This window comes from Marmota flaviventris, chromosome 12 (assembly GCF_047511675.1).
Source record: "Marmota flaviventris isolate mMarFla1 chromosome 12, mMarFla1.hap1, whole genome shotgun sequence".
NCBI lineage: Eukaryota > Metazoa > Chordata > Mammalia > Rodentia > Sciuridae > Marmota > Marmota flaviventris.
The window spans coordinates 48,839,676-48,857,998 of NC_092509.1; the positions used below are offsets into that span (position 1 = coordinate 48,839,676).

The 18,323-nt window shown below is 36.9% G+C and overlaps 1 protein-coding gene across 2 annotated transcripts in view; it reads right to left on the minus strand.

Annotated features, from left to right (window-relative positions):
- Nucleotides 1-1,474: 1,474 nt before the first annotated feature.
- Nucleotides 1,475-18,323, minus strand: part of Prpf18 (pre-mRNA processing factor 18) — a 77,824-nt gene continuing 60,975 nt past the window's right edge. For both annotated transcript variants that reach the window (XM_071599959.1, XM_027928557.2), the window contains one exon: nucleotides 1,475-9,456. In XM_071599959.1, the coding sequence (XP_071456060.1) occupies nucleotides 9,376-9,456 (81 nt within the window). In that variant the 3' untranslated portion in view covers nucleotides 1,475-9,375. The remainder of the gene's footprint in view (nucleotides 9,457-18,323) is intronic.

Genomic DNA, 18,323 nt, shown 5'->3' on the forward strand with positions numbered 1-18,323 from the left:
TGTGAACAAAACCCGGCAATTTTCTAGTCTAAGAGATTTGATAAGCAAGTGGGAGAACCACTGAGCTCTAATGGAGATTTGAAAAGTACACAAGAGCTAGGTGCTTCTGTCCAAAAAGATGAGCAACTAAGAATCTTGATAACAGTCCAGAACTCCTTTTGGCATGTACTCCATACCTTTTTGTCTTTGAACTGCCTTTATTATGTTTCATTTGTGGCTTTTCTGTAAGTAATATCATGTTGTACCAATATCCACAGAAGCAACTCAAGTGAATGCTTAGTTATATCTGAGGAGGATGAGGCACTGTTGGATTTTTTCCAATTTAGATAGATATGACCTCAGAACATAACACATTTGACAAAAGTCTCATTGAGTTTGAAGGCTAAGACATTTGAATTTATATGTATATATAACTTTAGGGACTGAATTAAACAAATATAATAGAAACTCATCTGTAGTTTATCCAATATTGTTCATGAGGCTCAGAAAGCAATTGTGATGGTTCATTTTATGTGTCAATTTGACTAGGACTTGGGATGTTCAGATATTTGGTTAAACATTATTCTGTGTGTATCCATGAAGGTGAGATTTAGATTTGGATTGGTAGTATGGATGGGTATCATCTAGTTGTGCTGGAGGCCTAAATAACACAAAAAGTGGGGTTATGCTTCGATATCAGTCCTCTCCTGCCTTTGGCCTGGAACTTAAGCCATCAGCTCTCTTGGTTTTCAAGTCTTTGGACTTAGGAACTTACACCATTGGCTCTCTTGGCCCTTGGTCTTCATATCACTGAATCCAGGCTGGAATTATCAGTCTCTAGAATGCAGATGGCAGATAACGGGACTTCTCAGCCTCCATGATTGCATGAGCCAATTCCTTCTCTCTTTTTCATACACACATATGCATGTTCTATGTATATCGCCTATTGGTTCTGATTTTCTGGAGAATCCTAATACAAGTTTTGTACATTGATTCCATGATGCCATCAAAGAACAAGGCTTTATCTTCAGCTCTGCCATTTTTACCACATCTCTCTCAGGATGGCTGCTAAGCACTGCATCAAAACTGCAGGGGAAGAGTGAAATGGGTGTGCCTGCTAAGTCTCTTACTCTTAGAAAAGCAGTAGTATTTCTGAAAGTCCCATCAAATAGACTTCTACCTATATCTTGCTGGTAGAACCATATCATATGGCTAACCCCAACAACACAAGGTCTTATGAGAGGAAATAGCTTTAACTGTACATTACTCTGAATAAACTAAGGTTCTGTTACTAAAGAGAATGAAAATATGGTAAGCAACTAGTGATGTCTACACCATACCTATATGGCATATAACCTGAACAGCAAAAGAAAAACAAAAACAGTCAAATCTTCAATGAAATAATCATCTTATAAAACTAAAATTTAGCAAACAGTGCCAAAATTCACCTGATTTGAAAATAGGAACTTCACAAAAGCTTTTATACAAACAATCATTGAATATGAAAAAGGTACTCAACTTTATTAATCATCAAGAAAATGCAAATTAAATCCACAATGTGATACCATTATAACCCACCAGAAGGGCTAAAAATGGAAATGACAGATGTATCAAGTGTGGCCAGATGGAGAATAACAAATTCTCAAATCCTGCTGATGGGAGTGTTAATTGGTTTAAGACCTTTAGAAAATTCTTTAACAATATCTTCTATAGCTGAATATATTCTACTGTATACCCCCAAAAGTTTCATACTTTAGTACATAATATATAAATACTTATATTTGTAAAAAAAAAAGTGTTTAAATGTTCATGCATAAAAGGAAACAACTCACATGTCCATCAACAGAACAGATAAATTGTGAGCTATCACAATGAGAATGAAAACCACAACTACACACAAGGATAAAGATCAAGAAACCCTGAACTGAACCAAAGAAATTAAACAACAACAACAAAAAAAATCAAGTCTACAGTCTGATTCCATTTACAAACAAACTTTTTTTTTCATTAGTACATTATAGTTATATTACATAATACTGGGTTTTGTTTTGACATAATTATACCAGCATGGAATATCATTTGCTCCAATTCAGTCCTGTTCCCTTTCCTTCCTCCTGCCCATTCCCTTTATTCCCTTTCCTCCTCTGTACTGGTCTTCTGTTTGGAGGTTTTTTGTTTTGTGTTTAAGTAGTGCATTACAGATATACATGAAAGTGGAGTTCGCTGTGATATATATATTCACATTTATACATAAGATAGTTTGGTCATTTTCATTCCACTATTTCTCCCTTTTCTAGTCCTTCTCTCCCCTCAATTCTCTTCCTCTACTCCACTGATCTCTCTTGTGTTTTCATGGGATTCTCCCTCCTTTTTAAAATTTATTTTGTTCCAACTCTTGCATAAAAGAGAAAACATTTGACTCTTGACTTTCTGGGTCTGGTTTATTTCACTATGTTCTCCAGTTCCACTCCAGACCAGCTAATGCCGTAATCTCCTTCTTCTTCACGGCTGAGTAAAACTCTACTGTGTATACATACATTTTCTTTATCTATTCATCCACTGATGGCCATTTTGGCTGGTTCCATAACCTGGACATTGTGAACTGCACTGCTATGAGCAATGATGTACCTTTATCACTATAGTACACTGATTTTAGCTCCTCAGGATAAATGTCAAGGAGTGGGACAGCTGAGTCATATGGTGATTCCATTCCTAGTTTTTTGAGGACTCTCCGTGCTGCTTTCCAGAGTAGTTGCATTAATTTGCAGAGCCGCCAACAACGTATGAGTGTACCTTTTCCCCCACACCCTCACCGGCATTTACTATTATTCATATTCTCAATAATTGCCATTCTGACTGAAGCAGGATGAAATCTCAATGTAGTTTGGATTTTCATTTTTTGCTTGCTAGAAATGTTGAATGTTTTTCATGTACTTGTTGGTTGTTTGTATTTCTTCTTTTAAAAAGTGTCTGTTTATAGTTCTTTTGCCCATTTATTAATTTGTTTGAATTTTAGTCAACATGCAAATTTTTAAAACAGGCAAAACTTACCCAGTGAGTGGCTACTAATAGGGATTAGATTTCTTTGTGACAAATATGTTTTAAACTTAAGACTATGACCATAGTACTACAACTCTGTGAATATTACCAAAGAGTCACTGAATGCATTAAGTGGGTAAAAATTATAGCATGTGAATTATATAGCAATAAAGATCTTTAAATTAAAATGTTAGAAATCAGGTCCATGGCTGATTGATTAGAAAGGGGCAGAAGAGATTTCTGGGGATTTGATAACATCTTTTCTCATTTGGGTACTGGTTACTTTGACAGTTTACTTTGGTACTCTTACATGTTATAATTGAATTAAAAATTTATATTAAGAAATGTAATCTAGTGCTACCTACGCCTTGGGATATTCATTCATTCATTCATTCATTCATTCATTTGACCCTGCATCTAATAGAAGAAAAAGTAGGCCCTAATCTCCATCATGTGCGATTAGACCCAACTTCCTATAGCACAAGAATTAAAATCAAGAATCAATAAATGGATGGATTCAAACTAAAAAGTTTCTTCTCAGCAAAAGAAACAATCTGTGAGGTGAATAGAGAGTCTACATCTTGGGAGCAAATTTTTACTCCTTACACATCAGATAGAGCACTAATCTCTAGGGTATATAAAGAACTCAAAAAGCTAAACACCAAAAAAACAAATAACCCAATCAATAAATGGCCAAGGACCTGAACAGACACTTCTCAGAAGACAATATACAATCAATCAATAAATATATGAAAAAATGTTCATCATCACTAGCAATTAGAAAAATGCAAGTCAAAACTCTCACTCCAGTCAGAATGGCAGCTGTTATGCATACAAACAACAATAAGTGCTGGTGAGGATGTGGGAGAAAAGGTACACTCATACACTGCTGGTGGGACTGCAAATTGGTGCAGCCAATATGGAAAGCAGTATGGAGACTCCTTGGAAAACCGGGACTGGAACCACATTTGATTCAGTTATCCCTCTCCTCAGTCTATCTAAAGGACTTAAAAGAGCATAATTCAGAGGCACAGACACATCAATGTTTATAGCAGTACAATTTACAATAACTAAACTGTGGAACAACCTAGATGCCCTTCAACAGATGAATGGATTAAAAAAATGTGGCATATATACACAATGGAATATTACTCAGCAATTAAAGAGAATAAAATCATGGCATTTGCAGGTAAATGGATGGAGTTGAAGAAGATAATGCTAAGTAAAGTGAGCTAATCCAAAAAAAACAAATGCCAAATGTTTTCTCTGATATAAGGAGGCTGATTCATAGTGGGGTAGGGAGAGGGAGCGTGGGAGGAATAGACAAATTCTAGATAGGACAGAGGGGTGGGAGAGGAAGGGAGGTGGCATGGGGTTAGAAATGATGGTGAAATGTGATGGACATCATACCCAAAGTACATGCAAGAAGACACAAATTGGTGTAAATATACTTTGTATACAGAGAGATGAAAAATTTGTGCTCTATATGTGTAATATGAATTGTAATGCATTCCACTGTCATATATAAATAAAAAATTAATTAAAAAAAGAGATGTAATCTAGTGCTACCTAGGTTTTGGGATTATTTTTATCTATTTATCTATCTATCTATCTATCTATTTATTTAGAATCAAGGATTGAGACCGGGTGCTTATCCCCTGAGCCACATCCCCAGCCATTTTTATGTTTTATTTTGAAACAGTTTAACTAAATTGCTGAGGCTGGCTTTGAACTTGGGATTCTCAAGCCTCCTGAGCCACTGGGATTCCAGTGCCACCATGCTCAGCTTGGGAAATAATTTTAAAGGGATGAACAAACCACTTTCCTCTCAAAAGGCATCATGCTAGATTCCCTGTATCTATCTCCACCTCAGTCCTCTTACACTTTAACTGGCCACCACTTTATTTACATTTTGTTTAATCCTGCTTTACCCAACAGTGTACAGCTCACCTATGCTGTCTATCCCCCACAGATGGCTTATGAACTGCCTTTGTTATTCTATGGACAAGTCTTCTCAATTTAGACTTAAGAATTACTGCTTCAGAAGTTCTTAGTATTTAGAGTACTCAAGGTTTTATCATCTGCTAAATTTCACACTAGCCTTAAGAGCAAAGTGTTATTTCTATACTAAAAAGTTAAAAAAGAATCCTTTTATTTTTTAAAAAAGAGTTCTTTTTATTTTTACCTATATTCATCTAACAAGTAATTTCCTTCCTTAACTTTGCTGATACTTCCTCTTAATCAGTGGTTTTCAAACTGGTGGTCATGATGCATTAAAAGGTTGTAAACTGATTTAGAGGTTTACAAACAGCATTTTTTTTTTTTTAAGAAACAATGGAATAGAAAAGTACAAGAATGCCTCACACGTGGTGGAAAGTGCTTTTGTTTGAGTTACGTATGTAGGTGTGTACAGGATACTATGCCTCCATCACTACTGACTGCTGGGAGCTATGGTCAAAAAAATCTCTAGAGCTACAACTCTAACTCCCCTGTGTCACAGGAGGACAGAAAGTTCAATCCAGGCTCAGACTGCAACATTCATGGCTCATAATGTTTCCTAAGTCTTAAAGGAAGCATAGTTTGAGGGCAAAGGGGATTTGATTTTGGCAGGCCGCAAAACTGGAGTTCAAAAAGGACAGGAGGGCAGACTGTGGGAATGACTCCACAATGACACAAGACGCTCGGTGAGCGAATCTGAGCTCACCAGAAGACTCAAAAAACTTCTGAGCTACTGTCCATGGTGAAGTTATATGTTAAGGTCAAATGCTGTGAGAAAAAGTTGACAAGTCTGACAATTATTTCAAAGTTAGTACTTAAGGATAGGCAAGAAACTAAACAAAAGGAAGTGGCCTAGTTTTACACAGTTACCAATATCAGCAATGCAAGGATTAATTTAAGCATGTTGTATAAAGTACTCTGGTTTATAATGGGGAAAAATAAATAGTCAATGATTTCATAATAAATGACTTTGGCTGATGTAAAAAACATTTTTTTTTAAATGGGCATGGTTCCAAAATCTTGAGTGGGGCCAGCTCATACCACAGCTGCTGCTGCCAGACACAGTGCATCCCCTAGTTATTCCACATCACCAGAACTTATTTTTAAATTTCAAAGGATTTTAAGGTTACTGTTAACCATTAAAGTACTAGCATGTGGTTATAATTCAGCCAATGGAACTGCAGTCTATGATGAAAACCAGTTGCCATAACAGTGTTCCCATAGTGACTCCCTGGGGACCAGTGTTGGCTCTGGCTCACTGGACAGCTGGAAACTCTTATATCAATATGCTGTGAGAAAGTGTTTTTCGGCTCAAGACTCCCAATATGATACCATACCAGAAATTTCTATGGGATAAAGTTATGCTTTCTGGACTTCATGGGAGTATACTGGGGCAGGGAGGAAGCACAATCCATTAAGTTGTGCTCCTGGAGATATTCAGACAAAAGAAACTTAAACTCAACTCCTTCATTCAAACAGTCCCACTTAGCACTACTACTCTTCTGTGGTAAGGAGCACTAATGGGAACACTGTGTGACCGGAAAAGAGCCAGTGACATGAATCGCCAAATTCAACCCTACCAAAGACCCTGAAACACTTTTTTAAAATCTTTTCCAAGCAGTTTCCTTTGTCTCCAACAACAACAAAAAAGACAGCTGCATTTCTAAGTTACTCATTGAGATCAAACCCCAGAGTGCTTCAGGTACTGGAGTACATCAGGAAATCAACCGAAGGATGAGCTTGACACCAGAGTCATACAGCTATCGATCTTATTTCCCAGTCCTCCAGGTTCTCCCTGAGCATTCAGGGCCCACAACAAAAAGTTCTGTTATTAGTGACAACTGCTTGCTTCACTCAGGTCTCTCAGGGCCTTTCCTTCCTTCCTACAAGATCCAGACTATCCTGTGTCTCTCCCTCTGTGTCAATTCTTTGGCCTGTTTTACTTTCCTAATTTCCCCCCAAGACTGAAATTATATCTATGAATTCCAGATTTCTGAAGTCTCTCTGTTCCAGTGCTGAAAAATACTGTTGTCTTCAGTGACAGTGACACTCCTAAGGAAACTCAATACAGATGGTCCCTGACTTATAATGGTTTGACTTAACAGTTTTTCAATTTTACCAGTTGTAAAAACAATAAGCATTCAGTAGAAACCATAATTTGAATCTGAATTTGGATCTTTTTCCAGGCCAACCATTTGCAGTAGGATCTTCTTTCTTGTTGCTGGGCAGTGACAGCACCCTGAAATGTCTTCCACCATATTCAAAATGGTTAAGTCACAACCTGTAGAATGTTACCTTTTTTTCCCAAACTGAAAAAGGAAAACAACATGAAATTAACTGACTACCAAGCTATTGCCTAACTGTGAATGAAGAAAAAATAATTTAAGCAGTATTCATTCAACAATATTTTTAAGTAAGTCCTTATTCAACAAGACCACATGTTGAAACCTTCTCATAGAAGTCTGTTTCTCACTTATGCTATTAAGTTCCCATAAGATCTATCTAATTTAATCATAAGAAAAGGCTTCCAAAGGTAAGGGGCGGGGGCCGGTGGTGAACAGCCCTGACTCAGGACAGCAGACTTAACCACCACCAGGCAACTAACCAGCAGAAACAATCCTGTCTAGGCACAGCCATGGACCACAATGGGCCAAAAACAACTTTCAATCTTTCTCAAGAGCGGGCCAGAATAAGTGATATGAATCTAACATCAACCCAGTGGCCTCTAGAATTCATCCTCTGATTTTAAATTCAGAACTGGCTGAAAATCAGTCATGGAGCCCAGACACAGGAAAAAACTTAATGGCTCCATTATTACTGCTGCTATTGTTAACACTGACATTATTACTATGACATGAGTACACAGAGCCCCTAACCACACAGTTTGTGAAGGTACTCAAGCTGCCCTCTAATAACAACATAATAATAATAACAATAATAATGACACAACAGCTAATATTTACTGAGCTCTTATCCATTTGCCAGGCAGTATTCTAAGCATTTTATTTTGCTTTAACACAATAATAATGAAAATGAATTATGTACTATTATTACCATCACTGTAAGCTAAGGAAGCTGAGGCTTAGCAAGATTAAGTCACTTAACCAAAGTCATACTATTAGTAGGCAGAGCTGAGATTCTGGGAAGCTCTGACTTTGGGGACTCCCATTCTTACATTATCCAGTATCCATTTCACCCGTTATGTAACGTTCTATTTACTCACATTATTCCATTAACTTGGTACTCTAAACTCTAAAGCAGATGATCAGTTGCAATGATGAAAGTATAATACTGTGCAAGACCCAGAACAAGTCCTCACTTTGTAGAAGACCAAAGCTAAGGCAGTGAGTTCAGTTCTGGCACCTTCTTCCTGTTTGGCTGGGCACAGCTGGGAACACAGTCCAACTCTTGGCTGGCTTCGCTATCTGTTTCCCCTCACCCTGAACCTTGGCTCATGGGCAATGCCTTCTTAGAACTTAGGTCAGTAAGATCTATTACCAATGTTTTTTTAACTCATACTTCCTATTAATTCTAGCTGCACTGAGAAATGACAAAAGTGCACTCCTTAGAAAATAAAAGCAAGCTTTGAAACACAAGAAAAATAAACTTTAGTTAACAGAACATTTACATTCACATTCTATTGCAAGATGACAAAAGTTCAGAAACCTTTAACAGTTCATTGAATGGTCTAATATTTTTAATGAAATATATAAAATATTTTCTGTGACATACATAAAAGATAATGTGCAAATTATCATATTATACAGAAAGTTAAGTCCATCCTCAATTCTTTTTTTTAAATTATCTAACTACAATTTTCAGGTCTAGTGGGAAAAGGTAGTTTTTAAACCCCTTATGTCACTGCTGCCTATGCATTTAAATGATGGGGAAAACTTTATAGAATTCAATTTTTCAACTTTTTTTGGGGGGAGGGGGTGGTGCTGGTAATTTAACCCAGCAGCACTTAAATACAGAGCCACATCCCCAGCCCTTTTTATTTTTTATTTTGAGACAGGGTCTCACTAAGTTGCTTAGGGCCTCCCTAAGTTGCTGAGGCTACCTTTGAACTTGCAATCCTCCTGCCTCAGCCTCCCACAGCAGTGGGATTACTGGAGTGCACCACCATGCCCAGCTAATTTTTCACCTTTTAAAAATAAAAACAAGACAGAAAAATCAGTTTGCAGTCAGACATGATATGAAAGCCAACACAGTTCTTAAAACTGATCACGAATTGTATCAGGTAAACTCAGAGACCAGAAACTCCAGTTTTCTTCTTCCTTCAATCTTGCTGGTGATGCCAGGAGTCCATACCCTGCTTCCTTAAGTTTCTCACTGTTATTTACATATCGAACATAGGTCTCACAGTGCATTGTACTCCACACATTTTGATGGATCTGTAGGAAAGTGTTTCTGGCAAATAGTCATTAACCTCTTCAATCCCTAAGAACACAAAGGAAATAAACGTTGGTTATGATATTGTAGAACAAGTCCTAATTGCTGTCCTCTGGACTCACTCTAGTTTGTCAATGTCCCCACTAGAATGCAGCAGTCCCCAGCAACTCCACTTTGAAGTATAACTAATATTTATCTTGTGTACTCAGAGATACATACAAGACCGTTCATCACAGCACATCATCTTGACAAACAAGAAGCAAGCCAAATTTCCTTTCAAATAAGAATATATGAGTAAGTTTTAATACACTCACAAATGGAATATTTTACAGCAGTAAAATGAATTAACTCTAGCTACTTGTAACAAGTCAGACTTTCTCAACCAGGTTCCAAAAGAAAATTAAGCTGCAATCAATCATTCAGTCTAAAGCAATCATTGAAGGTAATGAGATAACTTCTCTCCAACACATCTAATATTTAGTGTACTACTTATAGAACATCCTTGGAAAATTAAGAGTGTAGCCACTCAAATAATTTCCTTCTTCTGTGGTCTGAATGAGGACCTCTGGCTGGAAAAGACCAAGGTACGTGAATCTCAGAAAACAACAACAAATACAAAAGCAAGTGGCAGAAGGCTACATACAACATAATACCACTTTAATACAATTCAATTCAAATTTAATACAATTTAATTTAAAACAAGTAAAAAAAAGGTATAGGTAGAAATATACATATAACATGGAAGAATTATCTTGAAAGCAAGAAAATAACAAAAAAATTCAAGACTACTACTTGGGCAGAGGAAGAAAATACAGATTCAATGGTCTTCAGAATATTCTAATTCTTAAACTGGGAATAAAATTTTTAAATTGTCACTTTATTATTTACTTTGTGATTTATACTTTACATGTATTCTTTCTTATACACCAAAATAATACATGATAAAATATTTTCAATATATCAGTAAAGTCTGAACACAATATCTCAAATGTGACCTGACCAATCCCGCAGAATTTAGTAAAAGCAGTCACTGCATGGCCTTTGTTCTGTCCCTTTGGCATCTGTTACCATGGCCTGGAGCTCTTTTTAGACAACTATAATAAACTCAGCTAATATCCATTGATCTCAAAAAATTCAAGTACTTTTCTTCTCTTTCACAGTTTGGTCAGTTCTTCTCCAGTGTGCAACTTTGTAATGATTTTTTTTTAACTGATACAAGAACAATCACTATTAAATGTCATTCTCAGACACTTGCCTAGCATGCCTAAGGCCTTGTGTTTGGTCCCTAGCACCACAAACAAACAAATAGTTATTCAGTCTCTCTGAACCCATCCTTTAGTCTGATCTTTAAAACCCCTTAGTTGACATTTAATTTTTAAGTGGTTTTATTTTGTTTTGTTTTTACAGCTTTCTTACCCACCACCAAGTAAACAATGTCTTCCAAGTAGTTACTCAAATTCTCAGTATCCTTTACAAACAAGTCAAGGACAAGGGCAAAAATCTGTAACATGCCACTTTAGATCTCTCTATAGAACACCCTTGATTGAGAAGAATTTGCAATCAGCAAGGAATCTATCTGTTACAGTCTGGATCTGAGATGACCTCCAAAGGTTCATGTGTTGAAGGATCGGTCCCCAGCTGGTGGTGTTATAGGGAAGTGGTAGAAACTTTTCAAGGTAGGGCCTTAGCTAAGATGTCACTAAGGGTGTGCCTTTGAAGGGTATTAACCTTGTCCCCAGTGCATGCACGCATTGCAATGCGCTCTCCCCACTCACTCCCTTCAAGGCAGCCATGAGGTGAGCAGCCTCTGCCACATGCTCTCACTGCCTTACCTCACATCCAAAGCAATGGAGACAACCAATCTTGGTCTAAAACCTCTAAAGCCATGATCCAAAATAAATCTTTCCTCCTCTAAGTTGATTTTCTTAGGTACCCTGTCAGCGATGAAAGCCGATTAAACTATAATTTTACCTGTTTATAAGGAGAAACTCTCAAATGTCTTATTGAAATCTATTTATCTATAGTAATATTAGTTTTTGAAAAACAACAACAGGCCAGGCATGGTGGTGTACACACCTATAATCCTAGTGGCTTGGGAGGCTGAAGCAGGATTGTGAGTTCAAAGCCAGACTCAGAAAAGTGAGGTGCTAATAAGCAATTCAGTGAAACCCTGTCTCTAAATAAAATACAAAATCAGGCTGGGGATGTGGCTCAGTGGCTGAGTGCCCCGAGTTCAATCCCTGGTATCCTCCCTACCATCAAAAATTAAAAAAAGAGAGAGAGAGAGAACAGCACACCTTAATTTTAATGACACCTCCCCCAAGTAATTTTTTAGCACAAATTATTTTAATGTTTCTAGCCTTTTATTCACAAAAATTAATAATCATCCAGTTCCCATTACAGTAAGAAAAACAATGAAGTCCTGCCCTGAGGCCAAATGCTCTGCTTAGGCCTAAAATAATATTAAATATTGAATATGAAAATATATGTGGCCCATTGCCTGATACTTAACTAGCAATTTCCCCAAATTCATTTTCTACCCTCAAAATGTCCATTGAGGTTTTATCTGCTTTTTAAACAAAAACTAATAACAGGCCAGTCCCAGTGGTGCACACCTGTAATCCCAGCGGCTCAGGAGGCTGAGGCAGGAGGATAGCGAGTTCAAAGCCAGCCTCAAAAAAGCGAGGAGCTAAGCAATTCAGTGAGACCCTGTCTCTAAATAAAATACAAAATAGGGCTGGGGATGTGGCTCAGTGGTGGAGTGCCCCTGAGTTCAATCCCTAGTACCAAAACAAACAAAAACTCTGTGACCCAGTGGGAGGAACAGAATGCATGGCTATAGTTATACAATGGAATAATAAAACACCTGAAATCTGGGAGAATGCCATAAAAATGACCTCAAAATCTATACTGATGTAATAGATGCCTAAAACACCATCAAGTATTTAGGACTTTCTCTGTAATTAAGTATTCAAGAAACTCTCAAACTCAGTGAATCACCAAAAATAAACAAACAAAAAACCCTTGAAAAATCTGATCAGTCTCTGAGTAAACAGAAAAGACAAATATAAATTACTTCTATGAACTGAGCTATAATCTAACGGATTCAACATCAGTGAAACATGATTTTAAAATAATTTACTTCAGAGTCCTTTGTGGATTCAAATAACATCCACATGATGCTATTAAAGAATTAAGGGTATAGAAAAAGGTTATCTTTTAGGTGATTTCAAAGAAGGACTTTTGCAGACAGTGCAAAGAAAAGACATGTAATTTACTTTGCTCCTCATTTTTTGTGCCCTGTGTTAATCAGGTATTTGCTTTAGGATAAAGACTCTTCCCTCTCATAGTCCAGCTCCTCCTATTGTGAATTCTACTCATGTGTACACAGAATTGTGATATATATCCATGGAAATATATGTAATATCACTAATTTGGCACCTTTAATTTTTCTGAAGCAGTAAGTGAAAGAGAGGTAAAGCTAGGAAAGGGAACACCCTGATGAAATACAAAGAGCTTTCATCAGCAGCAAAACACAGCGAAGCGTAAACCATTACGATGAACAAGCAGAAGGCACAGTGATGGGCAGACTGCTGGAGGTAATTTTCCATGATGAGAACTGGAATCTTAAGTGCCTCCTCCTTATAAAAAACACTTGTGCTTATCTGCACTACATGGAATTTTAGTTGACAAAAGGCAGCAAAACTCAACAGTCATAGCCATAAATAGTTACCCAGAACACCATAATAAATTCTTGCAAAAATACTAATGGTACGTAGCACCAATTTTTAAAGGTGTAAAATCTCAGACAAACATATGGTTATTTTCCAAATGGAAACAAATCTTTTCAATTAGATCTCTCAGGATTTCTGTTTTAAGCTGCTTGTGGATGCTTAAGCAAGTTAAACTGTTTGGCTTACTTCAAAGAGCTTAAAAACTGGTGGTATTTTAATTGACTGTTTACTTTTATAAAAGCAATACATTTAATTAACAAATCTTTATCCAGTGCCTACTATGTGCCAGGCACTGTTCTAGGCTCTGGAAATACAGCAAGAAATAAACCAGGAAAAATCTCTACCCTCATTAATAAGAGAAGACAAACAAGAACCAAAATAAGATTTATAAAAAACAAAAAAAAAAAATGTTCAATGATGATAAATTTTCTAAGGAGAAAATAAAGGATGGGAGGAATGTATGGGTGACTGAAAAAACTTTGGTTTTGACTCCGTGAATGAGAGAACTGCTGTCAGACTCTGAATAAGACAGCTACATAATCTGACCATCTTAACTGAATCAATCTGGGCACTGTGCTGATGAGAGACTGAAGACAGGCAATGATAGAAGCTCAGGAACTAGAGAGGAGGCACTGCAAGATTCCAGCCACTGGTAGGCTGGACCTGGATTGGCAGCAATGGAAACAGTAAGAAGGGATTAGGTTACAGATCTACTCTGAATATCTAACAATCAAGATTTAAGGAAAGATAGGTAGTGGGCATTGACAGAGAAAAACCAAGGATAATTCCAGGGTATGTGTGTATGTTGCTTTAAAAACAACAACAAAAAAACCCTTCAGTTTTAATATCAAATAATAGTAGTCAATTGTCTTTCTCCTTCCAGTCCCTAATTCCAGCTCCTCAGAGGCAGTCACTTCCATATCTTTTAACACTCTCTCCTGGTGTTTACTGCCATTTTCTAATTCTATACTGATAGCACTGAACTTTTCCAGTTCAAATATTACCCACTGTCTTTTGAATATGAAGTGGGAGGATTTAGTTGGCTCACACAATGCCCATTAGCTTTATATACATATGCACACAACTAAAGGCATGGTCTCTTCTCCCCAAACCACAATTCTGAAGAAAATCAACATTCAGAACTGACTCATAAAGACTACACAAATATCCTTCAAATAGTGCATTATGAGGACCTCTCCTTGCATAGGTTTTACTTACACACACACACACACACACACAATTTTTTTGGCCTTTCAAATCAGTTATCTAACAGGCTACTTTCAATATCAGCCAACATCACAAGTAATATAATCTTCCATTTCCCCCTTGAGTTCCTGTCTGCTTGCTCCAATCTGAACCTCCTTGCACTGCTACCATCCTGGAGCATCCATTTACCTTTGACCTTGGAATTCCTTTCACTTTGCCTGAGCTGGATCTTAATTCCTGGACCTTTCGATCAATTTCCCTCATTGTGGTGGAGGACATCTTCAAGGGAAGTAGCATACCATAAGGAAGTTTAGACTGTCTAAGTTTGATCCCCAATTCCACCACTTAACTATCTATGTGACCTTGAGAACTTGTTACTCTATGACTCAAGTTTCTCTACTTGTAAAAAGGAAAATAGTAGAACCCATTTTGCTGCCATAAAGTGTCAACTGATGGTTCAGAAGGAAAGAGAGCTCTGAGATGGAAAAGAGTGTGTTTTTAGGTGTGTACATAAGCACTATATAACTCTTAGGAGTGATGGTGATTCCAAAATGTGTACCCGAGGTCACATTTTGAGACTTTACCTGTCACAAATTGTCACTAGCCAAATTTATCCTTATTGATGGTTCAGACAGGAAGAGAGTTCTTAGAAATCATTTCTGTTGTTATTTTTGAAATTATTTCTCTATACTATCTTCTAGTCTGAGCACTGCTAATAAGAGGTATAATGGCATTTTAATTGCAGAGTCTTTATAAGTGACCTTTTCTCTAATTTAAAGGAAAATTTCATTTATTTGACCATCAGGCTTTTTATAGTGGAGGTGATCTGATCTTTTTGGTATTTCAAGCATGTGGTTGCTGCCAGTCTAAGAAAAAATACGGCACAGTTTAGATCAGCATTGTTCAAATGTAATTACACAACACACTAATCGTTCCACGATTTTAAAAGGTGGTGTTATGTGGAAGATAAATACTAGCAATCCTCTTCTCTAAAAAATATTGTTTTAAAACTCCAGAAAATATCAAATGGGTAGATGTTCTTATTAAACAAAGGCTAACCATTAGAAAATGGTTTACTACAGCCAAGAATCCCAGGCTGTAGCATGCAGTCACTTGACCTATAAATGTGAGATATATAATCTGAATACCCATGCCTGGTGAACACTTACTAATAACCATAATGTTGCATACATAATGTATAGACCAAGCTGTGATCACTTTTGGAGTATATAAATGTTTCTTTTATACTAATTTTGGCAAATCCATATTAAAAATTTGTAATGTTTCATGGACAAATAAAGTCAGCAAATATTAGTAGAGATGAAATATGCCAAAACTAGAGACATGGATTGAAATAACTGACATAAAATGTTAGAATACTGTCTCTACTAGGGAATGTACAAATTTAAGGTAACTGAAAACAACTTGCCAGAGAAAAATATTAGAGGTATTTTTTTCCTATAGGCAAAAATTTAATAAAATTATTTGGAATGAACATTATTCCTTAATATTCTAACCCCCAACACGAATCTGTATATAACACAGTGCACATTTATATATATCAGAGAAGACACTGGCAGGAAACAAAGGGCACACTCAAACCGGTTAATCTGATGGCTATCGTTCCAAGGACTTTACAAAGGAGTGGGGAGAACTTAGGGTCAACAAGGGATAGTATAGAACTCCAGAGCTGGTCATCTTAAGAAGCTGTGGCCAGCCTGAATTTTAAAGGGGCAAGGGAGGTGAGTGATTATTAAAACCCAGACAGGGTCATCATACAGAGACAGACCTAAGAGAAGTAATGGCCTTGGACAGAGGGCAATATAGACACCTCTACAGGCGACTCTACAGAGAAAAACCAAGGCAACAGATACCCCAAACTCATTCTCCCACTACAAAATAATCTTCCAGTCTCCTTTCACTGCTTGCTCCAATCAGAAGGCAGACAGCAAGAAGGGAGTGTCAATATTCATAAAGTCAGGTTTCCAGGGCAGGGAACAAGGCAAGGATGGGAGTAGGGGGTTCTGAAGAGCCACCAGCCCTTTGGTCTTCATCTACCTTACATTTCTTCTCCTGTTTATCTTCCTTCTCTTTTTCAGTGACCAAAAGAGATGTCTAGAAACGACTGAATTATAATCTCTAAATCATCAAAATCATCCTATAATCTGGTATAAAAGAAGTTCTCCCCAAATCTGAGCCATAGGTTATATCTGTATTTGGCAAAATAAACAAAGTCTTGAAATTATTATCACTGATTTAAATGTAACCCTAGCCTTCAGGTGAGCTAATAAGCTACACAACTTTCCTTCGATCTGCATAATAAGAAAACCCTCTCTGTTGTGCAACCAATTTTTGTGAGGAAGCGAACACTTCCAACACCCACAGTTTAAACTGTAGAGATCTGCAAAAGAACCATAGATGAAATCAGGTTCCAGTGAGAGTTTCTTAAATTGTTTCCTACTGTATTCCATAAAATGGATATTACTAGCATTTCAAATAAAAATAATTATTCTACACATTCCAAGTTTCCATTTACATGATGTCCAAGAATAGATGAAACTTACCAATAATGACACAAGTCAGAATAGCAACTACCTTCTGATGAGCAGAAGCAGGCTGAGGCTGGGAACACACATGAAGGAAACCTGCTGGGTGCTGCTGGAAATGTTCTGGAACTGTCTTGTTTTATTTGGTACATGTTTACACACATATCAAGAATCATTGGGTTAAAAAATTTAGGTGAGTTCATTTTAAACACTCAGTATTTGTTTAGATATGCCTCAACTTAAAAGAAATAATTATTCTATTAAAATGATTTTCATAATGACCTCTTTAGCACATATCCTAACAAAAGAGATTTAAATTTATGCATTTACCAGGAGTCAGCAATTTTTATCCATACATTGCCATTCAACTCTTTTTTTAACTACAACAGCCACTGGCTCTTTTTGCATTATAGCTGTAGCATTCAATAGCTGCCAGAAGAGACCTTAGGAAGCACAACAACTAAGATATTTATTCTCTGATCCTTTACAAAAACGTTTGCCAAACTCAAATTTAAGTTTCAAGTGACGTATCTAAATTGTCCCTTTTGTAGGATAATTAAGATCAACCTCACATGAATACAAAGTAACAAGAGGAAGATCAATGAGACACCTTAATAAAGTGCTTAGTTAACAGTGGCCATGAATCTCACCACACTCTAACATAGGGGCGCAGTACCCTTTTGCTTGACTTGCACTATGGGTTTAAGACCCTGATCACAAGTTAGCATGCTAAGTTTTATACAATGTTCATTTTTTAAAATCTGCCAACATTTCAAAAGTAGGAGTGTGCACTTTTTAAAAATCCAAAATTTTACCTTCTCATTAAAAAGAAAACAAAAATCTAACAATATTAGAACCATATTCCTATAAGGTGACATATAAACAGGAACAGAGAAGCTCAGCATCAACTGACACTTAGCATTGAACTTGCACAGTCCATGTTCTTCTAGCAGAGTTGAATGAGAAATACAATATTGCTTCTATATGTGCCTACACAAAAAGAGAAAAACAAAAACTAGGCAGAGGTCCAGGGGCTTCTTAACACTCAGCTCCCTTGCTGCCTGATTGGCTATTGTGGGCACTGAGTTACAAGCACAGGCTTAAGCACCAGCCTCCAGGGAAAATGGCAGAGAAGAATCAAGAGAGTTCTAAGAGCCAGAAGGTTCAAAAGAGCCAACAATTAATTCAATGCTTGCAAACATCCAGTGGCAGAGATCTCCCTATCTTCTACGCAGCCCTACTCCCACTGTGGGGCAATTCTGCCTGTTAAAAATCTTCTTCATACTACTGTTGCAACTTCTGTGAGTCTACAATTATTTCAAAACAAAGTTTTTTTTAAAGCTTTTTATACTAAGTAAACATCTGTCTTTGTATAACTTAATTGGTTGTTAGCTGTAAGGAGAAGCTTAATCCTCTTCTACAAGATGAT